A 27,342-nucleotide genomic window follows, 5' to 3' on the forward strand; every position below is an offset into this window, starting at 1 on the left:
CGACGATGACATACAGCAAACCGTGTCTTATCAGTGCACTTTTTAAAAGGCGTCATTATTCACTTATCTCTCCATGGTATGAAAATGCTTGTAACAAGTGTAATTTGTGTCTGAAAATAATCCTATACGATGGTTAAGTACCGAGAAACTATTTCACTCATCAGTAATAAATAATTAGTTATCACGTAATCCGAAGACAGTGAAAATTATAGTCAAATCATTTTGTTCATTATGTTATCTAACCACGGGTTGCCACAAAATAATGGCACTGAAACACCTAGTCATGAAATTACTAGTGTAACGGGATGATAATCCAGATTTGACGAATGTCGTGTACATTTGATAGCACATAACGATGATCGCTGCAATGTATGTCGAACTATCGAACTATAACTTAATTACAGATTTAAATCATCATTAGTTACATGTTTTATTTCTCGGATCATATTTGTCGATATGAAGTATACAATATTTATACAGAAAAGTTCTTTAATGCCAACTGAATCCATCTGATACTATCGGCTTGCATTTTTCTCTATTTATACAGCAACGGTCGTGATTTTTCGCACGTTCAAATAGAGACCGCCATCCGATGACAAAATAAGAGCCTTTGGATCGAGGCGCATCGGGATCAGGGTTTGCTCACAGGGCGTCACCTCGTACTTGGAGAGGATCTTGACGAGACCGAGTTTGGCTTGGAGGGTTCCGAACCGAAGACCTTAAAGTTATTAATCCGATAAATGTCATATCGTGTCGCCCGGCGTCACACCAAGCTCTCCATTTTTAGCACTAATTCCTTACCGATACAGTTGTGAGGACCCTCTCCGAAAGGCATGTAGATACAAGAGGCACGATTCTGCCTGTTTTCCTCGTTGAAACGCTCCGGATCGTACTTAAAAGGTTCCGGAAAATATTCCGGGTCATAGTGGAGTCCGAACATAGGAATGTAAGTTGGTGTTCCCTTCTCGATGACGAGGTCAGTCCCCGGGACTTTGTAATCATCCATTGCAACCCTGTCGAGGAATGGCAGAGGCGGATATTTGCGGAGGGTTTCCTTCACGACCATGTCCAGGTACGGAAGACTCATTACCTACAATTCGTTCATGGATAAAACCACTCAAACCATCAAATGTCAGCAAATCCAAGGAATGATACGCACCGTTTCATAACTGAGCTTTCCACCACTATCATCGAGAGCTGAACTGATCTCGTCGCGAAGCCGTCGCTGAAGTTTTGGCTGCAAGGCCAGTTCGTACATCGAGAAGGACATCGTGGTAGACGATGTTTCGAAGCCTGCTGTGAAGAAGACCGCTGCCTGGGCCACCAGGTTGTCTCCGTCGAATTCTATGAACAGAACGAATGGGTATACGAAGTTACTAAACCTTTGCCGAAGGTGTTTCGTTCTAAAGTTTCGTGTGCTGGTTCCCAAGACAAAGCCAGGGAGTGTAAGAGGAAAGCAGAACCATCAACTACGCTTTGGCTTATAGCTAGGTGGACAATAAACTCACTGAATGCGTCAGGATCTTGTACGTCACTCTCGGCCTGGGTTTTCTTTAGCTCGATGAGAGTGTCGATGAGGTCGTGTCTGTGCTCGCCACTTTTCATCCTGTCGTCGATAGCGCCCCACAAAGCCTTTCGCAAGAAGTTAGAGCAGCTCGTCTCAAAGAATTTGAATCCCAATGGCTTGACGATACCAGGAATAAAGAAGAACGCAAATAACTCCGCGGCGCGTCTGTAGTTGAAGGTGAATACTTTTCTTCCGAATTTTCTGAACTCTGCCTCCGGATTGTTCAGGGAATTAACCTGAAGGCCGTATGCGCAAGAGGCGACCACGTCTGTGGTGTACTTGGCACAAGTCTCCTTAAGCTCGATCACTCGGCCTTCATCTTCGCGAAAATGAGAAAAAGAAAAACATTGAATGCTGGACGAACGTGTGGAGGTCTGAGGGAAGAAATCTGAATTCGAACCTACCATGCAAGTTCTGGGCCTCAAGGTGGGTGTCCAGATCCTCGGCCACGGCAACCATTAAGTGAAACATTTTTTTCATCTTTCCAGAGCTGAAAACTGGCGTCAGTTTGTTGCGTAGAATCCGCCAATGCGGGTTCTTTATTGTAAAGAGATTTGCGGTGCCCAAGGTGTCGGTGTCGACTGCGGCAACATGTCGGTCCGAAAAGTAATTGAAATCTTTGATGAGCACATTTTTTATTATCGCAGGGTCCCGGATCAGGAGGGCTGGCTTGTCGAAAATGTAGAAGCCCAAGTACTTCAAGCCCTTGCCCTTGTCGTAGATATCTTTGAGAAATTCGCCGGCTGATCTCCGGAAGAGCACGCAGTCCTTAAAGTTCCCGATGAAAGCCGTCGGTTGTAGTTCGAACACTCCTCTTTTCTCCCAATATTTGAACTTCCGGGTCATGTAAAGGTACGCCGTAACGATCAGCGTCAGTAACATCACGACAACGTCGAGTCCCCAGTACCATGTCAGCAGAGCCATTTTAATCCTGTCTAATCACGATCAAACCACCAGATTATTTGACATCCTATTCTAAGCATGTCGTCGAAGTGAAACTTTTAACGAAGCAGCGGAATGCGATCCTCATACTAGCGCTAATTTCTAGACAACTGCATTGAAAATTCTGTCTGCTGTGTTTGTTTAGTTGTATGTAGAAAATTAGAGAAATATCATCAACTAATTGAAGTCGTCTATCAAACCCGAAAATGTCTAAATACTCGGCGTAGCACTACCATCCGTAAAATGCACTAAAGTTTAAGATGCACTTACCTGGTATTGACAGTAAGTTTATTCCACGTTTTGAGTAAAAACGAGAGCAGAATTGACAGTTTCCAACGAGCCAAGCTGATGCTTTGAAACTGAGATGGAAGAAGCAGTTTTCGTACTACTTGAGCTGCATTAATTGAGCGGACCGGTTCCTTTTCAGTGTGCAGTTCCCTCTCTTCGAGCTCGGAATATATGAAGCTGTCCTTCAGTCTGCAATAATAATTGCCAAGTACGTGTTAGTAAAACCAAGTATGTGAAATCGCGTGCTGTTATCTGTTCTTTCACTGCATATATGCAACGTTTCCATAGTCGTTGTTTGTTTTCATTCCAAGAATAATACGTGAATAATTGTGTTAATTAAATACGAAATAAGAAAAATTGTTACCATAAAAATTTTGAGTGATACCAAATATATAGTAACTAATAGCAAGGGTTACTATAATTATACGTTTCTAGCCAAACTTACATAATATTGTTATGTTTGCGTTATGTTATATGACACGACTTTGTACACGTCTTGTATTGTTATCTGGGACGTTAAATTACGCATTATCTCGTCGCGTCGAGTGGATAGCAAGTTGAACTGTTGAACTTCCTTTTGAAGTAAACCAACTAATTACTATTTACCGCAGGGATGATTCGTTTTTTGAACCTAATTAATTCTAGAACAAATTCAACTCACAATCAGCTTTTGCCCAGGGCTCATTATTTGCATACATCGTCTGAAAATTCTTGTTAGCTATGGAATGGGGTTATTATCATCACAATTGACCGCAACAAAACTCCGTGATTATTTTCCAGCTGCGTTATTTCAATGGTGATTACTGATAGAATAACGATAAAAATCGGAATCCTTGGCTCATCTTCCCTGAATCTACTCAACTGATCAGCAGCCATAATCCATGTTGATTAACTTGGTTGCACCGAGGTGATGTTTTCTAGATACAGCTGTATTCGGTGAAGGCGACGATTGGTCCCATTTTTATTGGTCTCGGCATACTTTCATTTCATACCGATTTCATAGCGACTCGTGACTTTTATAATCAGAACAGTCTTCGGACAGTTATACTTTCTAAACACTGGAGGATATAATTACAGAATACAATTACAGTCAAATTAATACAATTAACAGTTGTTTGAAATATTTTTCAACCACAGTTGGCGTAAAGTACGGTCTGAGAAAACGTTTATGTTTTGCGGACGTAAGTTTGATTCTATGCTTAGTGGGTGTGAAGTGAAAAAATTCGAAAAAATAACGACTGCGCTACCATATCAATTGTTTGTATTGTTATTGGTGAGAAATAAAATATTTATTATTCAGTAAATAAATGAAATTTGTATTAAATTACAAAAAAATTATTATCAAAGCTATCATATCGAAAATATTCAATTGCAATGCCACAGTCGCTTCGGTATGTATTTATTTTTCCGAAATTCAAGGTTTTCATAATACTTCGAAATTGAATCACCTTCAAAGATATCAGCATTTATCAAAATATTAACAGTATTCTCGTTGATGATACTTCAAAGTCGGACAAACACTGATAAAAAGGCTGCGTTAAGTCTCAATGACGTGACTCAGTCATAAATTTTTTGCACTTTGAGGAGCAGATCATGATCCATTGTTGTGAAAAGACACCTTGGATTCACTCGCAGTGGAATCACAGTGTCCTTGCTCGGAAATAGCTTGTATTTTGATACTATCTTGATGAGGCCGAGCTTGAGTGATACCAGTGCGAAACGGAAGCCTATCAAAACAAATATTAAATGGTACATTCTCATCATGACATATAATCATGAAAACTAAGGACTAGCTTGGTCCATTACCTATACAGTTACGGGGACCATCACCGAATGGCATGTAAACGCAAGAGGGACGCGTTTGCTTGTTCTCGTTGCTGAATCTCTCCGGGTCGAATTTTTCAGGGTCCGGAAAATATTGTGGATCGTGATGAAATCCAGAGACAGATATGAAGATTGGTGTAAGCTTTTCAAGCACCGTATCACTGCCGGGTATCTTGTAGTCGGTGTTAACCACTCTATCTATGAACGAGACTACAGGATACTTTCGAAGCGTCTCCGAAACGACCATGCCGAGGTAAGGAAGCTGCATCACCTGTAGCGGGGATGAGTAATTGAACAGTTTTTGAATGGCGGTGTAGTGGGGTTTGATGAACGTCGAACATATATATATATATATCTACGGAAGTACTCACCCATTCGTACTCGATGTTTCCTTCATTTTCCTCGAGAGCCGAATTTATCTCCTCGCGCAGTCTTGTCTGAACATCCGGTTGCAGAGCGAGCTCGTACAGCGTAAAGGCTATTGTGACTGATGTCGTCTCGGACCCCCCAGTGAAATAAACGGCTGCTTGGGCGGTCAGATTGTCGCCATCGAACTCTACGATTCTCAAAAATTTACTAACACGCCAGATCACTGGTTAAGTTAACATCGAGAGAAACTTACTGAACGAATTGTTATCGTCATCGTCGAGGCCGGCTTCGGCTTGATCATTTTTTAGCTGGATGAGAGTGTCTATTAGATCATTCCTGTGAATCCCATTTTTCATGCGTTGAATAATAGTGTCCCATAGTGCCTTGCGTAAGAATTCGCTCGAAGTTCTCTCGAAAAACTGCATACCGAACAGCTTCGTAAAATTCGGTGTGAAAAAGAATGATCTGAACTCAAAGGCGCGCTTATAACTATCGTTGAAAATCCTCTTCCCACAGTTTCGAAATTCTGCATTTGGATTTTTGAAGGAGTTGGCTTCGATGCCGTAGGCGCACGTGGCGATTACGTCCGTCGTGTATTTTGCGACAATTTCCCGCAGTTCGATCACTCGACCTTCACCTTGAACGAAACCAAGTTGTTGACCACTTGACGGTTCCATTAACATCGCAGCTGAATAAATTAGTACCATTCAACTGACCTTCTAATTTCAACGTCTCGAAGTGGCAGTCCAGTTCCTGGCCAACCTTGATCATCAATTGAAACATCTGCTTCAATTTCCCGGAAGTGAAAGTCGGAGACAGCTTGACGCGGACAGTTTTCCAATGTGGATTCTGCAGAGTGAACAAATTCGCTACCCCCAGAGGGTCGTCGCCGTTCGAGCCACTGAATCTGTCGCAAAACGTGTTGAAATCCTTCACCATAATACGATTGATAAACTCCAAGTCCCGCACTAGAAGACAAGGCTTATCGAGGATGTAGAAGCCGAGTTGACTCACGCTCTTGTCCTCATTGTGTAGATCCTTAAGGAAGTTACCCGGAGAAGTTTGAAGGGTGAAACAGGAAAAATAGTTACCGAAAAACGGTAATGGCTTCTTCTCGACTATGTTTCTCTTTTTCCAATAATTAAAGTTCCGCGTCATGTAGAAGTAGAACGTGGTCAATGCGAACAGAACTATAATGGCACAGTTGACGAACCATATTGACACGAAAAATTCCATTTCTCCAGCTGTGGAATAAAAAATTTATTGTGATTACAATTATTGGATACTGTGGCTTTTCACTTCATTATAATACGCTCATCATTTGATATTTCAGGTTTACTTACACTACGTTCTGTTTCTGATGTATCGATCAGCTCGAACTGATATGAAAAGTTTTTGAAGAGCAGAGCAAGGCTTGTGTAATCGCTTTGGCTACTGGCGTATGTCTGGTTTCATATTAAAATCAGTATTAGGTGGGATAGTGCCGCAATTTATGTTCTCTTCTATCCACAATTTGGTCGTTCTTTTTATGTACATAAACCAATAGTATTGGCCTACTTTAGCCACGTGACACAAACTACGACCTTTGATGTGACCGGCTGATAAGATCGCGTGGCAGTAGCGTCTGTCAGCAATTTAAATGTCCGAAATGGAATAGGCGAGTGCGTTGTGTACTTCGAACGTACCATTTGATGATATTTTTCATTCATTTCATGTTCCAGTGGTCCAGTCTTACAATTAGACACATTCAGTTTTGAGTTCATTTAGAAGCATACCACTATTTCTATGTTATTTTATTCATGTGAGAGATTTTCGGTTTCGTACATGTTCAGAGTTCCGGAGTGGCTTTGTTATAAACTAATTTACCTGATGAGGATTTTGAGTTATTGGAATACACTTCACGGAATATATGGTTTCACACATCTTTTTCCTCTGGATCAGAATTAACTAGTGGTACTTTGAATTCTCTCTCTTTCTCTGCCTGAATAAAGGCGTTACTTTCCGCGAGCTAGTGCATCTCGTTTAATTTAATTTCTGTACTTATATCGCTCTATCTTCTGCTACTAAATATTTCCTTTTCTCTTTATATACATATATATCTATTTTCTAAGTATCTGTCTCTCTCTTGCCTATATCTCCATTTACCAACATTGATATGGTGAAATAAATGAATCTATCTATCTTGATCTGCAAATTTCGGAAATCTCCGCGACCAACACAGGTTTAATGAAAAGATTGGCATCGCTCGATCGTAACACGCTGAAGTCCGACCTAATTGTCGCAGCCGTACCGGAACTCGAAAATGAGAACCTTCTAACGATATTCACCAATCTGGCAACCCAACTCGCAGTCGACGTTCCTATTGCGGACGTATTAGAAATTGGACGCATAAAAAGTTCTCAGGGCACCACAAACAAGCCTCGACTGATCCTAGTCAAACTCAGATCAGTTCAGTGCCAAAACCGTTTGCTTGCTGCGAAAAGAGCAAAGGGATCCATCTATGCTGATCAGCTCGGCCTACCGAGCATCTTCCGCCAGCTCTATCTAAATTTTTGGGCAAGATGAGAGCCCATGCTAAAGGCTGTGGATACCGTTTCATCTGGAGCAGGAATGGAGTAGTTCACGTCAAACGGGATGCATCTTCTGAGGCGATCGTCATCAACTCCGAGGCCGATCTTAGATTGCTCACAGATCGTCCCTGACTGCGAACGAAGCCCATGCCAACAACGGACGCCAGGCACAGATCTCGCTTGCCCTTATCTATCCGAGAATCACCCTCAATCGGCATTTTAAAGGCAAGGCTCTTCAGTCATCTTCTTTCTATTGAGACAGCATCTGCCAGCACTGTACCTAGGCCCAGGCTTTAACCTCATATTTTCATCTCATTTAGTTATAGTCGAATTTACTCTAATTTATTGTACATATCCGCTGTCTCATATCGAATATCTTGTTAGTGTTATCATTTTTGTTATTAGGAATCTACCTAAATAAATTGTAAATCGTAAAATGTAAATTGTAAATCGCAATTCTTATATGTAAATATTGTGTGTTGAAAACCAAATCAATGTAACTGATATTCTCGTCATGTGTGTACTATTATCATTATTACTTGTAAAAACTATATTATCATCACTGTACTGTTACCCGTTCGCCCTTTGGCCTATTTTTAGGCCCGGCATAATAAAGAATTCTATCTATCTATCTATCTCATATCTCGGATCAGTGAACTCGAGCAGCAAAATCTCGCTCAAATTAACAAACAAAATTGTCTCCGGGCTGATGTTTCTGAACTTCACCGGTTATAGGTTGCAGGTCAACAAGAGCTACGGATTTCCTTGAAGCTGAGGATGAAGTAATTTTTTTTCCAGGTTCGCTGTCCTTCTTCGCACGCCATTCTTCCTGCTGTAGGTGACACAGGTGGTCACTGCGCTAATGACTAACGTCATGCATTACGAAAATGACATAAAAAACATGGATTTTTGAATACTCCTTACTAGATATAACCCCTGAAGCGGGCTGATGGTGAACACACCCACCGTATTTCCTCCATCGAGGGCTTGGAAGTTTTTAAAACTGAGTTGTTTCCTGGTTCGTAGTTGGAATCTGCAAGGCCTACGCCCTCTATTACTGGGCCTGGGCTGTTCACCAGCTCAATTTCCTCCGCGTGTGAGGCTCCCTCCGCTTGGACTTGTGGTGGTTGCCAGAGGAAAGTTGATGTCCTCTGCACATGCATATTAAATTACAAGTCAAACGTTGAAATCCAGGTCCATTCGAAGTCCCAAAGTACAATAACCTGTTGATATAAATCCGCTTCCGGGTTTCCAGCTTGAAATAACGGCTTGCGCGAAGGCAAGGCAGCGAAGACGGAAATCGCTGGAAGGTTTCTCGTTGTTCTTGTTGACTTGTTCGAATGTCGCGTGACTCCTGTCATCCTGATATACGGGTTCTAAACCTTCAATCACACCGTCTCGCAAATCCATGAGTTGACATAATTTATGACAGCTATTGCATAACTGTGTTTTTTACCGAGACACTTAAGCCTCGGATGAGTACTCATGTTTTTATTTTCTTTACAATAAGGTGAATATTTTTCTTGATCATTCGTTTGCATCTCAATACTTTCGACGATTTATAATACTTTCACCCCGTAGGTCAAGAGAGTGGGGGATAACGGAATCGCAAGTTTTGTCGCATTTTTGCTTTTTACAGTTTTAAATTGTTTGGCCAATTTTAATTTCGTCATCTTACACTCAGTTTGATCCAATCTTTAAGTATATCGATATTTCATTAATATAGGCATGAAGAGTGGCGTTCTTCTTAAGTTCCGTTCCCGGAACTATCAAGTTGGTAGTGGACATTCGATCCAAAAATAGAAGCAGAGGATATTTTTGAAGATTCTCGCCGGTAATTTGCCGTCTGACATGACCGTTAGCCATCATATTCTTCTAGAGCTGTTTGGATCTCATCATTTCGAAGTTCGGGCTGAATATCCGCTGCGAGGATAACTCGTCTTAGGCGAAAGATATCAAAGTGGAAGAAATTTCGTATTCCGCTAGGAAAAACATGGCTGCTTGTGTTGCCAAAGCTTCACCGTTAAACTCTGAATGGAGGAATAAAAAAGAATAGGAGCTCAATTTCGGGACAAACAGAGATGCGATTGCTTGCGTCATACACTGAGTTTTCCTAAACGCGGAACGATACGTGCGCCTAATTCAGGCAACCGGAGTTTCAGTAAATATTCAAGTTAAGCATCGTATCCCGCTATGGCCATCACGAACGTTTTCAAAGCAAAAAGCATCGTATAAAATTACCTTTACAATATTGTATTGATAAAAAAAGAAATCTGAAGGCGTTGAATTAAATATAGACTGTAACAATGGAGCTGGTGTGTGATCAACAACAGATATGTAGTCGACGTACAAATTCAAGTACCTACTCATTAATTGCTTCGGGATTCGTGCCGTCTGTCTGTGGGGCTATTCATTATATCAACGAGTAAGTCGATAAGATCATTTCGGTGGATCCCAGATTTGACGAAGGTGTCGGACGGGCTTCAAAATGTCTTACAGACGAATTCTCAGAAACTGGCTTCAAAGGTTATTATTTCAAGAGGCTTAAGGATTCTTGGTATTGAGAATACCGTCGTCACTTGAATGGGGTACGTCTGTAGGTGAATTCAGAATTTTTTTTCCTTACTTTCTAAATTCGGCATCCCGGTTATTCAAGGAGCTTTTTTCCAGGCTAAAATCGCGGGTGCCAATGACGTCAGGCGTATATTTTGCGCAGATTTCCTTCAACTCGATCACACGGTGACCCCGTCACCTTCAACATCAAACAAATCACTACTTGGGTTCGGAACTATTTACTTTGTCGAAAACTGATGAATCCTTTCTCTGAACTTGTCAGTGAAAGACAGTCTTTCGCGATTATTTTCCAGCTTGATGCCGTGGATGTGATTATCAAGGTTGTTCCCGACCTCGGTAACCAGCGGGAACATTACTTTCGTTTCAATTGTTATCGGTGAAGTTTAAAAAGCAGTTCACCCACTCGAGGCACCTGTTTGCATCCATTTACATACAAGTTTGTATAATACTAATCGAGAATCTTTTTATCTGCATACGTTAATTGTGTGCATACAATAAAAAACAGGGAAAATATTGCGAGTGAGTGTTTCTTCTTTCTTTGATTTTTTCAATTCCGTTCATCAAAGAAATGCGCGCAACTGCGAATGTACGTTCATAAATCATACCTACGTTCGTTTCATCGAATATTGCACTTTTAATTTTGAATTTAAATTATAGACAATATTCTTAACTGTATTGCCTAACTGGGTTCATAAGAACTTTGGTAACTTATTCATTGTCTTCTTGAAACTCGAGGGATGAAAAAGGTTTTCAATAGTTTCCACATAGGGCGTTTCCTAAGCATCAACAGTCATCGAAGTTCTTTGGATCTCTCACAATCTCATAAGATTGAACATAGAGTACAAATTTATTTATTCAATGAAGTACTGAACATAAAAATTCAAACAGGAATTATCAATCAATTTACTCACATTGTAATAGTCGAGATAGACTCTACCATTTTATTTTCATTTGGATGCTGCAGTAATTTGACGTCACCATGCGATGATAAATGATTTTCCTTTTCTTTAATTTTATTCATTCCATAAACATTGCATATGAAAAGTACTATACTATCATATGCATAAGTGACCAATGGTATTCGATACGCTGTCTGCCATGTACTCAAGATTCTTGAATTTCCTCTTCTGTTACATGGTGTGAGCGTCGTGCAGATTATTAGTCGCGTAAAACCAACGAATGAGAGATTCGCTATTATCTTTTACCCAATTGTCGTGATTTTGCGTACTCTATGAAACAAGCCACCGTCCGACGCGTAGGTGAGTGCTTTCGGATCTACGCGCATGGGGTTCAGGGTTTTGTCACATGGGAAGATTTCGAAATTCGAGAGGATTTTGATGAGGCCAATCTTTGCTTGCATTAGTCCAAATCTAAGACCTGTAAGTAAATGGAGTTCATCTCGCGTTAGAAAGAAATAATTGCATAAAGACGGAAATTGATAATCAGCTCAACGGTTTGAATCCAACTCTCACCAATGCAGTTACGAGGACCTTCGCCGAATGGCAAATAAGTGAAGGCGGGTCGCTTCTTCTTATTTTCTTCACTAAATCTCTCCGGATCGTACTTGACAGGATCAGGATAATATTCCGGATCGTAGTGAAGCCCTAGTAACGGAGTGTAGACGGGAGTGCCTTTTTTGATTAAGAGGCCAGTTTTTGGAATTGTATAATCGCAAATAGCCTCTCTGTCCAAAAACGGTACCGAAGGATATTTTCGAAGAGTTTCCCAAGCAACCTTGGCCAAGTACGGAAGGTTCTGCACCTGTTGGCACAATAAAGAATTGCAAAAATGATTAAGACATTATCAGAGATTAAAAGAAGAATGCATTTTTCCTGAGTATAGGCTAACCAGGTCATAGGAGATCTTTCCATCGTTTTCTTCCAAAGCTGTTAAGATCTCTTCCCGGAGTTTGGTTTGTAGCTCCGGTTGCAGGGACAGTTCGTGCAGTGTGAAAGACACCAGAGTCGATGAGGTTTCGAATCCTGCTGCAAAGAAGACTGCAGCCTGGGCGACCATGTTGTCGTCAGTGAATTCTATGCCAATGAAAAAATAACCCGAGTTACAAATCTCATAGGCGTGCATCTGATGCTAATAGCTTTGATCTTCCAAACTTAATTTTTTTCTTTACGGAATACCGTACTGGTTGTTACGATCGTCCTTGAACTTGGTGAGAGACTACAACTTATGCAACGAATGTGGTTCTAAAAGGACAAACTATACGATTGACTGTATGTAGAGTTCTAATTGCCTGCCCGAGAAGGGTGAAAGCCTTGAAAAATAACATGAAAATGTACAAATATCGATGAACTTACGGAACAAGTCTTCGTCCGTTTGGTTATTCTTCAGCTCTATGAGAAGATCTATGAGATCGTTGCGCTTTAAGCCAGACTGCATGCGAGCCTTCAAGGTTTCCCAGAATACTTTCTTCATGAAATTGGAGCTTTCACCTTCGAAGAGCACGGAGCCGAAAAAATTCGTGATCCCAGGAATGAAGAATACGGCCATCAATTCAGCACCGCGTTTCCAAGTGAAATCAAACATCTTTCTCCCATATTTCCTAAACTCAGCGTCCGGGTTTGCCAACGAGTTTACCTGTAAACCGTAGACACAGCTGCCTATAACGTCGGTCGTGTACTTGGCGCAGATTTCCTTCAACTCGAGCACTCGACCCTCGCCTGCAAGAACAATAATAATTCAGAATCTATTCTCCATGATTTTTGTAATGTTCTCCAACTTTGTAACCCTGTACCTTCCAAATTTAGGTTTTCGAAGTAGGCAGCCAATTCATCTCCAACGGCGTTGACCAATGGGAACATTGCCTTCATCTTTCCCGAAGAAAAGACGGATGTCAATTTGTAGCGCAGGTTCTTCCAGTCAGGGTTCTTGATGAGGAACAAGTTGTTATTCCCGACGAAGTCTTTGCTAGATGCAGTCCCATATCTGTTCGGGAGGTTCTGGAAATCCTTGAGTAGGACGCTCTTGATAACCTCCGGATCACGAAGCACCAGAGCTGGTTTGTCGAATATGTAAAAGCCCACGTAGGGCAAGCCCTGGCCTCGTTTATAGAGTTCCGCAAGGTACTCGAATACCGATAGCCGGAAGAGAAGGCATTGACCAAAATTTCCAACAAATGGGACTGGCGTCACCTCCGTCACACCTTTGTTTTTCCAGTGGTTGAAGTTTCGTGTCATGTAAAAGTAAGCCGCCACAAGGGCGGTGACGAAGAGAATCGCGGCATTTAAGATCCAAGATGCCGTCAAGAAGACCATTTTTTAATTTCTGGAACAGAATTATATTCGTCATCAGACTTTGAAACGTTAAAAATCATCAATAGTTATGATTAAAATGTCAGTGATGTGTTGATTTTTTCTGATTTTTTCTAGTAGAAGAACTTTCGAATAGAATTCTAATACGATCATTTGTAAATTGAAAATAAAATATGCGGAAGTAGTTTTTTTTTTCTACTGCATGGATAAATACGAGTAAACCGTTTCTAAAAATAACGTGATAAATTTTCTCATTACGACCGTGTGTATTTCACAGATTTAATCGCTCAACGTGGTTTATCTTTATTACGGTGGGTAACTTTGCGTAGCAACAATTATCACCAATGAAGTTCGGAGTGATCAATGAGAGATTATGTTCATCATCGTGACTGCTGTAAAATTGAATGATAAGAGATTCGGTTTTATCGAATAATTTCGGCGGCGTTACATAATTGAATTGCGCTGTTTACGTTGTCCGAAGGCTGCTTTGGATCCATCACTCACTACGCGCAAATGTAGATACTTAGGTAAATTACTCTCTCATGAGATTAGATATCAGCTCTAGCGTTTTATCACGAAACATTCAACTACAAACACTTCCAATTTGTAGTCAAAGATTAGATCGAGGGAGTAACTCGTCCTTGAAAACAAAATAAGAATCCCAAAATTATTTCGATTTTAATAAAGAGAAACATACACGTATGCCATCCAGATTCCTTTGGCTGCCGTATTTGATGAATTTGAAACAAGACTACTGTCTGATAACTCTAGCAAATATTTATTATACAAGTGTATGCATTTTTGCATAAACAAATCGAGCCAGACGATTTGGTAATTGTACCCAAGGGGTAACACCGCTCAAGAATTTTGGAATAACATCCAGTTATTCCAAATATCAACAATTAACTTCTTGTTTTTTGGCCAAAAAACGATTCATTTTTTCAAAAGTGTACCATTTCGACCAAATTTGATTAAAAAACACCCTCTGTCATTCCATAAGCAATATTATATAGATTATATAATTTTTTGGTTTTTGTTCCAGGCCTTATACTCTACGAGAAATCCGTCCTTCCAGCTCCAGTGAAGGAGGTTGCAAAAAAGGCGATTTCAAATATTGGCTCTGTCGCCACCATTTTACATCAAAATGAAGATAAAATTTTTTTTTAATACATTAAAATGTGTTAAAGAAACCCTCTAAAAAGAGATCATAATTCTTTTCCATACTCTGAAAATAAATCATCAAAGTTGGGTCTTCTCTTCGGCCGTTAGAGTGGTGTTGACCCTTAAATTATTGAAAAACTGGACGAACAGAAAACCTTCGGTCTTATATACAACAGGTACGATCGGATGATCCCCAATATCTTAGTTCAGGTTACAAGATGCTCGAATAAGGGAAACTGGCGCAAATTTTCGCACAATAAAATTTTCTCTATGCAATCATCTATTTGTGCTTATTATAAAAAAGTTTTATTATTGATCCGGTTAGTAATACCTTTAATTGTGCAATTCCCAGAGTCCCACTTCCATACGCACTACTGTCACGGTGTATAACACAATGAAAAACTGATAACTGGTTGCTGTCGGCACGAGGAACGTGCCAGATCACAATGAGCATACGATCGACGTGCCTGACGAACTCAGAGTTGCCATTAATCTATGTTGTCCCCCTCCAGCAAAATTTGCTATCTGAACGTTTGCGAATTCTAGCACGTGATCATTATTACTGCGGCCAACAATTACTACTGGCAGTAGTCCAGTAGTTATATACATCTGCAACGAATAACGAACCCGGTAGTTGAACTTTAACAGTAATTGTAACGTGTGAAAAAAGCTGCAAAAAAGTGGATCGTCAAAGTTTTCGCAAGTTATCGCAAAGAAAAAACATTTTACCGCTTGTCTTCTTAGGATCGATTCACCTAAGAGTTTCCAAAATATTATTATTTTACAGTACACACTCACCGGTTTGGTAAAATTCTAATCGTCAAGTTCAACTATTACTAAAAATAATCACTTTAGACCAAAGTCCTGAAAACGTTGCATTTAACATTTTTTTTTACCAATTCTCAATGGCGAAAGAACATTTGGTTAAAAGGGCTGTTGAAAAAATATTTGCACTCTTAGGGAATGGGCGACCTAGAAACTTCCAAGACAGCACATATATTTGTCGAGGGGCGCTGAAGGCTTAAAAGTATAAATAATTGTAAAAACTGATAGGTGAATCTTAGGCATTTCGTTCTTGAAAAATCGGCAATCCAACAACCACCTCCTTCCCCTTTATAAGGGAATGAAACTTGAATATCAAGCATGTTGCGAGTCACAGTGAACCTTGGACTTATATTCGTGCTAAAATAAGTTGCAGGTGAACTTCTTTTAGCTCCTCCGTCGGAAACTAAAGATGCTCCAAGGTGAAACACTCGGTTATATAACTTCCGGGAACAGGTACTTGAACCATGAATATACAATATGTAATTTTAGGAATTTTCTTATAATTCGTGTGCCGCATACGGTTGCCTTTTTCAACGTTATGCGAATAGCACCTACTCACATGTCTCAAAGATGTTTTTTTTTCATCCTCGTTAACACCTTCGTATTCAAACAATTATCAATACGGGAACAACTCGCCTGTCATTCATGACGCAGCAAAAACACTACTACTTTTAGGGTTCTGGGACATGACTTGTCGTTGGCCAGTACATGATGGTAAAGAAAAAAAAGAAGAAAAACTTATTTCGAGTTTGAATTTGCCACGCGAGGTAATTTATTTTGGACTGTTAAGTAATTATACTAACTCGACTAATAAGAGGTTTACCAGTTTTGCTGAATCATTCATCCTCTGCTGCTTACGAAATAGACGCGCATTCCCGTGACGTGCATATATCTCAAATTTAGTTAACAAAAAATGGCACTTACAGACTTTCAAAATTATACTCTTCAATTAGTTCATTGTGTATAATTGCATACAAGTTCTAGCTCAAAATTATTGGTAAATTCTGACAGACTACGTAATCCCAAAATGTGACACCTCGGACGTGAGAGTGCAGACTTACAAGCATTTACACCTTCATCAGTATAATTTTAATCCTGTATTCCGTAATTTACTCCTTCATCTACCAGATCTTAATGCACGCTTTACAATCTCGACTATTTTTTGTTAGTAAAAAATCAATAAAAATTCATGAAAGTGTTGGGTAAGAATAGGAACTTCCATCATGTTTACCACAAATACAAGAGGCGATTAAGTAACTTTATGATTTTTTAAATAATTTACGTACATATTAGATAATGACGAGTGCCGCCTGACTCACTAATATTAACTCAAACCCAGGAGTTAACCATTTTGTTTGCGACTGCATTGTTCCTCGCTCAATTACCAGGCCAGATTCTGGAAGTTTGTAGCCCACGTTTGCAACTCCGTCAAAAAATGGGACAGAAGGATATTTTCGAATAATTTTTTGTGAAAACACAACGGAAAACAAAATTCCCACGCTATTTGTCACTGGCAGACTTACCGAAACCTTGCGTATCCTCAGAATCGACCTTTTTTAGCTGAACGAATACGTCGATAAGATCTTCTCTACAAACTTCGCTATGCAGTCACGTATTGCAAGTTTCCGTCAAGACCTTTTTAATGAAGTTGGACGAGTCCGTTGAGAAGAACTTCAACTTCAGTGGAGTAACGAGCCTTGGAATAAAAAAAAAAAGGCGGCGAACTCAGAACCGAATTTGTAGGTGAATTCAAACATGCTTTTTCCACATGCTCTCAACTATGCTTTTGGATTGTTCAAGCAATTGGTTCTCAAGCCAAAGACGCAGCATGAAATAACATCCGTCGTGAACTGGGCGGCGATCTGTTTCACTTCAACGATTTTTCCACTTCCTGAAAATATGCGAAGTTGTTGTTACGAATGGAAACACGTGGTGGTGGGTGAATACTGGCCGAGTAAAACCCACCTTTCGATTGAAGAGCATTTAAATGAGCGTCGCGGTCCTCGTCTACTGCCAACATCAGGTGGAACATCCGCTTAATTTTTTCAGACGTATTATAAAGACAGGCGTAATTTTACTGCGCAGAGCCTTCCATCCTGGATTTTTCGAGAGGTATAGATTTCAGGCTCCTATAGGATCGGATTCTGCTGATTTTGCATATCTATCGATAAAGTGACTAAAATCTTTAACCAAAATCCGTCGATTGATTTCAGGGTAAAGATGTAGAATCCTATGTAGGAAAGACCTTTCGACTGTTCATACACTGATTACATTTACATTTTCTCTCTAATACATTTCTTTTCGGCCAATAATTGAAATTTCGTGAGAAATACGACGACGACATCGAGAGCGCGTTTTCACGGCTGAAGCACAGATACGAAAAAATATTTCCAAAACTCGATATTGCAGTAAGAATTCATTTTTCTTTAATGGTAAGTAAGGAAAGCGTACCGGATCATCGCTGAAACCAAAAAGATTAGATATCGCAAGCCTACGAGTATAATCGATCACCAAAAATCGTTGAAATAAAGCCTTTCCAATTTGCTGACTGAAACAAAGTTGAGACAATAATGTATCATTGGAATAGAAATCAGAATCTCAGAATTATTTCTATTCGTACAAGGAAACTCAGTCTCCCTGGAATTCTGTTTGCTTGTAGTAATTCATGAATTTGACACTGACGATCTATTAATTACAGAAAATATTTTCTATACAATTATTTGCATCTTCAAATCGATAAATCAAGCCAGGTGATTTGTTAATCATAATCGGTTGATTAAAAAGAAAAATAAATATCCAAAGTTGTCAAGTCGGTGTCACTTGAATCCGAACCTTCTATATTTGCGATACGATTTAACCAAGCCATTATCACGAGAACTGATAAGGAGAATTTTTTTCCTTACTCTTGGCAGTCCTTTTTGTATGGCTTACGATTATTCACTCACCAGATATCACCTTCGCAGGTGCTTCGGTCACGGTTCCAACAAAATGAACAAATAAGAATAATCACCTCGCACTTTCAATGCACAGTAACTGAATCTGTAGTTTGCACTTGCTTGCGAATTCTATCGCATGATCATCAGCATCGTACCAAACAACCTTCATGGATACACGTATGGAGGGGATTTTTTATCTACTTTTACTTCGCTACTATACATTACTCTGAAGCATTCCGTGACTTATGTAGGCATTAAAGAGCAAAGAACTTTTTTTAATCCACCGATAAGTTATCCTTAAAACTCTCCAGTGAAAAGATTCCTCGAAGATAATTTACGTGACACTTTTCATAATCTACATTTTCAAGTTCAAACTCACCCATTTCGTAAACTGTAAATAAATATAATACTCGCGGTTGTTGAAATAATTGCGCAACCTATCCGGTAAAGTTAATGCAAATAAAGAAAAATCGGCTCCAAAGCACCACTTGCGTCTAATTTTTCGTAAATGCTTCAAGTATTGAACATATTTCAAGAACTTGATTATTATGAATTCTAGATGTATTGATGTATGTATTTCATGAATTCTGCAGGCATCTACGTAACCGTTGATCGTACGGTGAAAATAGAAAAAACGGATCAACATAAAACTAGGATTTCGAAGCTCGTCGGAGTTTACTGTCAGTAATTCTTGTGTCCAGAATGTCTTTCAGCGTTAAGATTTTCACTGCTAAACTTGCATCCCCCCCATAACGGGTCAGAACAAAAATGTTGTCTCAAATATTAAGAAACCCATTAAACTGTCTCCGTCCATTGGGTCACATACGGAATAAAACCGTCAAGTAAATTTTACTTCTATTTATTAGTGCTACACATCTGCGTTTGGCTATATTCACTTTGGAGGGGTCATATATGCGAAGGGATGAATAGGTAGTAGCTTCATCTAGGTAATATTTTAATATTGTCTTAATCGGTGAGATTATTTGAATTTTTTAGGAATGTTCCCATATTCAGAAGTATCTTTGAATGTCACCTTAAAAATCTGAGAAATTTATTTGAATATTGAATGAGGTATTTTTTCTGAAAACCAGCTACGAAGACTTTCTTGATTGGATGAAGAACGGTTAAATCGTTTTCTCTACTTGACGCTCATCGCTGTTTGGATTATAAACAATCATAAATGAAGTATCGAATATAAATTGGTGTGCGCTCTCAAGGCCAGCCAATGTCGTCACTTGCAGTTATAGAATATATACTTATGATTTACATATATGTATGCGTGTATGTAACACGGCATGGCGTCGACATCTCACTCTGGATATAAAATATATAATTATATATTTTCGCAATCGGTCTACGCAGTTATTACTCCGCACTTAGCAACTGGCTGCTACTTCAGCAAATTCGTATCTTGTTTGATACTTCGACCATATGATTATATGAGATTGATCGTCTTTCGGCACAAAGTGCAGCCTTGAGTCTAGGGATAATGTCAAAAATAATAGCACACGTATCGTAATAATTATTTAGAGACTACCACACACAAAGTATTCGTTTCTTCGCCCATACAAGATACTAATAGCGATGAAGCTAAAGAAAAACTTATTCGTTTTTATCCGCATCTTACTACTAGACTTGACCATCTACCTTAATTTTTTGTTTCAAATATAACCAGCTGACATGCTACAAAACGAATCATTCAGTGATTTCTCACCAATTATACGCTGTGATCAATTTTTCTTCTAATTCAATAGTATTTATCGAGTACATATTGGTGACATTATTCATCAAGATTTTATACTTGAACGTCGTTCAATAATTAATAAGTTGACCTTCGAAATTTACCAGGACTTGTTCGAAAATTAAAAAAAACGACAGTAACGAAACCGAGTCTACAGGAATATGTTGTCAATAATCGATTGTTTTTTAGTATAATTTAGCATGTATGCTTATAGGCCTCGCAGGCAAGTAGCAGATTATGTTACGAAAAGTCGATATGACTCATGGTTGAGTTAACAACCTACAAGAGTACATCCGTACTATCATCAACTGAACACTTGGCTCTCGAAGGGATACTTTCGAGACTTTCTTACCGGCTGCGATTCGTTACTGAGTTGCCGGCTATCGACAATGTCGGAATCTACTCTTAGAATACAGATTTCTGCAATCCGACACATTTTCAACCGACGATCATGGAGACCGAATCATCTGACAATATCAGTAATGGTGCAGCGGCCGTCGCTGGGTAACGTCCAGAGTGTCGGTACATTACCGACAATTTACCCCAAGAGTCGTATCATGTATCCTCAATCGAATCATGGAGTTTTGTAGCGCGAATCTTATAAATCTGATTCAAGAGTAGTAAAGCAAGTGAATAATGCCCTGAAGTGAACAAGAGATTTGTTAGTGGAGCTTGATAGCGTTGAGCTGTATGAACGATGAGTGACGTATTTTTAATTATTCTAATAATTTCTTCATATCGAGGTTACATACCAATAGATAACGTGAAGAATACTTGACAACAGATTGAGGAGACTTATAAAATCAAGGCGGCACTTCAATTCACGATTCCTCGCACAATTCACAGTTATCAGAAGCGTATAGTGTTCGGATAGATCATAGCTGTCAACCGAGTTTGGCTCACGCGATGACAGAACTAAACAACACAGCCGCTTTCATAGAGGTATGCATTGGGTGTATTGACGCCCGAGGGTGAATCCATCGACTCGTGAATTAGGCATGAGGTAGTTGATGAACATTTCCCCAGACTATGCCATCCATAATAACACATGATCGGATTGCGTCACCTTCCCGTTTCGTCCGATTCAACCTAGTTATTGGCCTGAACCTCGCCGTCTGTGCTGCACCGACGTACAAAGTAAAGATGAACTGGTAACGCGGGAAGCACTCGATTTCTATCAAAGCCTCACTTTTAGCAGCCTGGCATTGCATTCCTCTCGATTAGATCCACTACATCATAAATTACGGCAAGTAGCAGCCACGAGAATATCTGCCGTTTGATTTCCATTGCTGAATCGGAAGCGAAACTCAAAGTCGAAGACGAAACATCGAAATCTCGAAGCATTGTTGACATTTTATTCGCGTGATGATTGGATGGGCGGGAAGATTGCTAAATATTGTGTTTTGGACTTGGCTGTCAATGCGTGACAGTTTGTATAACGGAACGAAGAAATTATCATCATCGATAATCAGAAGTTAAGTTCATTGTGATGGGTAGAAGGCAAATGCAATTTATATCTGATAATAATGACGTTGAGAAAAAATGATTGCGTACGGAAAAGTAATTTGAAAAATTTAGCAGCAAAAAATATGAAAAACAGAACCTACAGAAAAAACATTCCTGGTGTATAAAAGCACTGTTAAAAATGGTTGTGGCTTGACTGCACATTTACTGTACAAAAGAGTTGTCAATTTACGAAATCGGGCTGCAAATTTATAAACTCGTTTCAGCGACGTAAATTACTATGTATTTGTGTTAAATTGAAAGCGAAAATTTTTGATTTTACTAAAATATATAGAAAAAACACGAAAAAGTAATTCGAATTTACTAAATTGTGTAGTAAATAAATTGTATTTGTGTATTGAATAAACGGTAAATGCATGATGAATTCCCTGTACCGTATCCAGATAAAGTGTTAACGATATCATCTGTCATCGCATAAGTTAACGGAAATCATCGTTACCGGATCTGGAAACACCGAGTGAAAGAGAAAATAAGACAAACGAGATTCACAGAATTATAATTTGTGAAAATCTTTTGTAGTGGTGGAATTGATTTGTTGAAGGAAAGCGTACTTATTCGAAAAACAGAAATTATTTCAACAGATTTATAAAACTAATGTAACAACGTTCGACAGAATTTTCTTTAACGAATTTGAAACGAAATACCTTGTATGCCACTGTGCACACGTGACGAGGTTCCCATGCAGCTAACGGAGCAAAGACGTCTGTATTGTCCCTGTCGGATTTCAAGTCGACGATTAAGACGTCCGAATAATCGCGAACAACTTTCACCGGGGAAATACAGCGTCGGTGGATGATTGGGGCGATTTTCACGTTAACCATGAATGTTTGGTGAACGAAATTGACGAATCGAGCGCCGCGACGTAGCTTGGCGCCCGGGATGCAAGGGGGTAGCTGTAAGATCGCCATTAAGCTAGATTACGTTTCAGGGGGCGGATCGTGGTTGGAAATTACACGAGACCAATAACTGTTCCCGACGACTCCGTACGACGTGATCTTCGACGAATTGTGGATCCGAGGCAGAATATTCCAGCGGTATCCGCTACGTGATCCTCGAGGCCTTCGAATCTCTAGCAACGTCGACTGCGCCCCCCTCATCCGAATCCTGACTCCCAGGCTCCTACATCCACACGCGTGCATACCACGAAAGCACCCCTTTTACGAGGCATTTAACGGGTGTTTCCCATTTGCCGATAAATTTTATATAATTTTCACCATCACAATTAGATCATTTATCATTCATTGGCACAAGTCTTCGTTGTCTTCTTTCGTCTTGAGTGACGAAGCCAACGTTTAAGTGAAAGATGAAACGGATACCTGAATCAGACGTGAATCGGCAGATCAGATTTGACCACTCTTACTCATTTTTCAGACAAACTTATTCCGAGATTTTGAAAAACCTTTTTCTCAAAGACAATCCTACGAAGCTTTATTGAACCGAAAGTGTTTCGCTGCTCGACTGGACTTCTTCAACAGTAATACCCGGACTCGCGGCATAGCTAAGAAGCTTCGGTCTGTCGACGCCGGGCAGCGAAATATGATATTCGGTCGGTCCTGGACCAATTCTGGTGAAAGTTTGTCGATCTGGCATGGGAAAGGAGGACCGAGTATCGATGGGGGGGAGGCTCCTCTGGGAGCGCGCGGATCTCCAGCGTCCCGAGCAACAGTTTTGTTTGCCGGTGCAGGTTGCGTGGTGACAGCGGTACGAAAATTCCTAGGTAAGTCAATATTTTAAAGGCTGGCCAAAGAGCAACGAGCCTAAATAATTTCACGCGAGTAGAAATTGACGCGGAGAAGAATTCGACGACTCCGGGAGGACCCTCGGCCCTCGGCAGACGTCGAGAGGGAGACACGTACGCACTTAACATGTATACGCAACGAGATGACCCTTTTCAAACTTGGGATGAAACGGGCCTTCGCCGGCTTACAATTTTCATTCAATCGCCGGACAGACACGCGTGTGAGTTGCCGCATCTTTCGGACAACTGAGAGTCTGAATTGGCTTGAATCAACTCGTGAATTACCGGGTAACGAATCCCGTGCTCTTCTGCCTCCGTCTCGCCGATCGGCACACGGTTTCAATTGAAATGATAAAATTTGAATTTGAATCGAAAGGCAAGCCCCGACGAATTCTTTGTCGAATCGAGGGATACAGCTCTTTTGGCGCGTTGTTATTGTTTTCTTTTTCTCATTCTCATTCTCATTCTCATTCCAGACCCGGAAGAGCGCGTCTTGACCAAAGGTCCTCGGCCCTCGCTCGAGCAACCCTTTATTATTCGACCCACCCGACGATCACCTTCCTTTACCTGCATTCAGCTACGGTCCACGCGCTTCGCGATGACCCTGTGACCCGGTACCCGACACCCTTGTCAGCTGCATTGCCTCGAAAAGACAACTCAGATTGTGCTTCTAACGGTTTCGTCGTCATCTTTACGAATCCTCCTGAAAAACTTTATCTATTTTTTAATTTCAAATCTGACTCGATTACCAATTAGTTTCAATTCGGAGTAATCGTAACCGAGGTTATTAGTTTCCAGCGTTGCGTTGATTTTACGCCTCTCCGACGGGCTGACCGAAGCAATTTTATTACACTTCTCGCAGTACTTTGGCGAGTTGCGCGTTTTCTTTTTCCAACTTACTACAATCCTTGTAACTGTAACTCAGACTGTAAATTATACCTTTGATACAATAACTCGCCGCAGCACCGTAGTAACTTTAACATTAAACTGCGCCAGTCCTTAAACGTCCCGGATATTGTAGTGAATCCAACAGCATTTTTTCCTTTCATAGTTTCTGTGAATTTCATTTCACTTCAATTGTAAATTATGTTGATAATAACATATCTTCTTTCGCCCATTAAACAATACTTGTTCGTTTGAGCTCTCATAGCTGGTTCCCTCGGAATCGAGGCATGGTACCATACCTGATCGGTGCATGACCGCGATGGAGTCGCGTAACGCTCGTCCGTTTAACAAAGCGACCTGCAGGGTATATTTTCAGTGAATCAAGACGGACAGAAAAATACTGTGTATCCTTCGTCGTGAGATACGAGGATCAAACGAGGGGTTTACACGTACTAAAGTGCCCTTACGAATCGTATCTAATTTCTGCCAGCAAGAATTCACATGGGCCGAGGGGTCAGTTCGACCGTCGTCTCGGCCGCATTGGCTCTGCGTAACGCAGGGCTGTCCGAAAGGGTGACTAAAATTTATAACAGAAAATACATGCAATAAAATGTGTCGCAAGGACGTGCGGGACACGCAATACCTGTACCTGGACGAAAGGGGCCCGTGCAAGGGCCGACCCGGAGGATCGTTTAAATTCCTCTTTGATTTAAATATTATCATGTCAGAGGGGTGGGGGTAATGCATTTATAATTGTATACGGGGGGCGGGGCGGGTCATCGGTCGGACATCACTGACCCTTCAAGTGACCCGTGGATTGACCCCCGGAATCGACCTGCACCCGGTCCTTCGGCAATCCTACCTGCACCCTACCTTGCATCATCGCATAAGGCCCGTGGCACGGGCCCTTACCTCCCTCCTCTGCAGGTCCCTTCCTGTGGGGGATGATTCGCTCATTTTATGCTTCGGGAATGGAAGCAGGAAACGGATTATTGGAAGGGAGTCGTCAAAGAGTACCTAGATTTGTATCTATATATAGGTACCAGCGGAATTTCGACGATCGACACAAGTTTCGTATTTTTTCTTTTTTGTTTTATCATTTATACAATGTTATTTTTGAGAGCCGGCTGACAGAAAGTATATTGTTTGATGTTTTGTTTTTTGTTTTCGAACGTAACGTACAACGATAAAAAATATTAGCGATAAATAAGTATGCGAATAAAAAATCATGGCAATTGTGAAACTTCCTTCGATATTTTCCCAAATTTTTGACAATCATTTTGCACGAAGCTTTTTCACCCTCACCACTTTCGGCAAGTAAAAAAAATAATTTACAGAGTGTGGTCCACTTGGCCACGGTCGGTTTGACGTGAAAATCGGCATGTAAGTTCGAAACGAAGTGGAAATAGGCGAGGCAACTCGGTGGATCCCCGCGGAGGGAAGGTCGAGGATCGGACAGTGCGTCGGAAAAGCAGTTCGAGCGTTCTAATTTCCTAAGACGTTGCAATATAACGGTTAAAACGAAATTAAAACGGTACGAACCCTCCGGCTCCCGATCTCAGTGGGTCTTTCTAATTGTTTGGGAGGCCGACATACATACCGTGTATAAATTTGCGACCGTCCATCGTCCTGCAACCCCTTTTCCTCGCGTCGCCGTCCACGCTCACTCGCACGGTTATTTCTGCGTACCAACACCCGGACATACATATAATACGAATGTATAACGTTTCCATACGTATAACGCGCACGTAGACGTACACCTTGATACTATTATTATTGTCCTTGCATTATGATTATTATCATTATTTTACGCGGCGTCCAGGCTCCACGGGGTGGGCAGCGAGGCTCGGCTTTGTTCTTCTAATTTATGCCCAGGTCTTTGTCTCTTTCTCCTCTCCTCTCCTCTCTCTTTTGCTCCAACCCTCCCTTCCTCCCTTGCCGAGTGTCGCGCGCAATGCCTCATGCATGCCGCTTCATACATCACAAGTGAGTTATAGAGTCCAACGCACTAAATCTTTCCTCATAATTGAATTATTGCCGAATTTCGGGCCAACGAATTACGAATGACCAGACGCGAGGTGCTGGACTCCCTTTTGTTCGACCCAAGAATAGCCCTACGAATCACGGATACGCGTTGTGCTAATGTTTATTTAAAACTAGCTTGCTTCTCTGCAACCGTACTGCCCTAAACCATCCTCGGAATCCCACACTCGATCGGCCATCTATCTCCAGCTATTTTTATTCGCTCGGAATGGCAGTCAGTCTGGCCATTATGGGTGAAATTCGTTCTCTTGGTCTTTGCTAGTATTACAATCCAATCCTTGGATCAATTTTCTCGTCGCAGGCATCTAGATCGCTACAGATTTTGGGATATGCCTGAAACTAGTACACCTCGGGTAGATATTCAGTCGATGTCGTCTTCGGGGTTTTCGGGCCCGAAGGTGATTCGAGTTTGAATAACGGCCATGCGGCTGCGCGGACAGACCAGACAGTGGTTAACACAATTAAACGTCTTCTTCGGCTTCTCTTGGACCTGGTGACCCTAGGGGCAACCCGAAATTAATATTCAAATCCTGAGGAACCACGCGCGCACCGGGGCTCGGAGCTAACGGCGACCATCTCCAACGGCCAAGTGCCTCCGCCTTTGTAGTTGCAGACGGCCAATGGCTCTGCCCTGGATAGCCAGCCACTCCTCGATCCTTCGCCGAAGATTCTCTCGCCCCGGCGACGCTTTTTTAATTTCCTTATTCTCTCGCCAGAGGCCATCGGTGACCTATACCTATACGCTCGGTGTAACGTTCAACGCGTTTTATTGTGCGTGAACACTCTTTACCCCCTTTTTTCATCCCGATTCTATTTATGCTCTGCTGGTATTGCCAGGGCCTCGCGTTAACCCTTTTATAACGTTTTCGGGACATCCTTCGGACGTCGGCGAAGCAACAACGGAAACACGACGTATGTCCGTTACTGAATTTTCCCTGTCGTACAATATTTGCTCGATGCGATGCAAATGGCGATGCGACGCTATTTACAGCCCATTCGTTTCTTCTCACTTTAATTTCCTCCAATCAAATACCCCGAGTCAACGGCAGTTATTCTATGAAATTTGATGGGCAACCGAAGGTTTGCCTT

At 40.9% G+C, this 27,342-nt stretch overlaps 2 protein-coding genes and 2 pseudogenes across 2 annotated transcripts; 1 reads left to right on the forward strand and 3 right to left on the reverse strand.

Moving 5' to 3' along the window:
• Window positions 1-516: 516 nt before the first annotated feature.
• Window positions 517-6,234, reverse strand: LOC124409146. Its single transcript, XM_046886564.1, has 14 exons — window positions 5,707-6,234; window positions 5,244-5,627; window positions 4,993-5,177; window positions 4,604-4,892; window positions 4,356-4,524; window positions 4,246-4,298; window positions 3,790-3,855; window positions 3,542-3,600; window positions 2,780-2,894; window positions 1,969-2,502; window positions 1,509-1,883; window positions 1,160-1,344; window positions 802-1,090; window positions 517-718 (listed from the first exon to the last, which is right to left on the reverse strand). The coding sequence occupies exons 1-14, from the start codon at window positions 6,224-6,226 to the stop codon at window positions 540-542; spliced, it is 3,402 nt and encodes a 1,133-aa protein (XP_046742520.1). The 5' UTR covers window positions 6,227-6,234; the 3' UTR covers window positions 517-539.
• Window positions 6,235-7,216: 982 nt separating this feature from the next.
• On the forward strand, window positions 7,217-7,692 carry LOC124409147 (annotated as a pseudogene).
• Window positions 7,693-11,257: 3,565 nt separating this feature from the next.
• On the reverse strand, window positions 11,258-14,929 carry LOC124408735 (cytochrome P450 6k1-like). Its single transcript, XM_046885883.1, has 6 exons — window positions 14,912-14,929; window positions 12,884-13,414; window positions 12,447-12,809; window positions 11,983-12,167; window positions 11,607-11,895; window positions 11,258-11,511 (listed from the first exon to the last, which is right to left on the reverse strand). Exons 2-6 carry the CDS (start codon window positions 13,401-13,403, stop codon window positions 11,336-11,338), a joined length of 1,533 nt encoding a protein of 510 aa, XP_046741839.1. The 5' UTR covers window positions 13,404-13,414; window positions 14,912-14,929; the 3' UTR covers window positions 11,258-11,335.
• Window positions 14,930-16,675: 1,746 nt separating this feature from the next.
• LOC124409148 lies at window positions 16,676-19,965 on the reverse strand (annotated as a pseudogene).
• Window positions 19,966-27,342: the final 7,377 nt, after the last annotated feature.

Source organism: Diprion similis, chromosome 8 (genome assembly GCF_021155765.1).
Source record: "Diprion similis isolate iyDipSimi1 chromosome 8, iyDipSimi1.1, whole genome shotgun sequence".
Taxonomy (NCBI): Eukaryota; Metazoa; Arthropoda; class Insecta; order Hymenoptera; family Diprionidae; genus Diprion; species Diprion similis.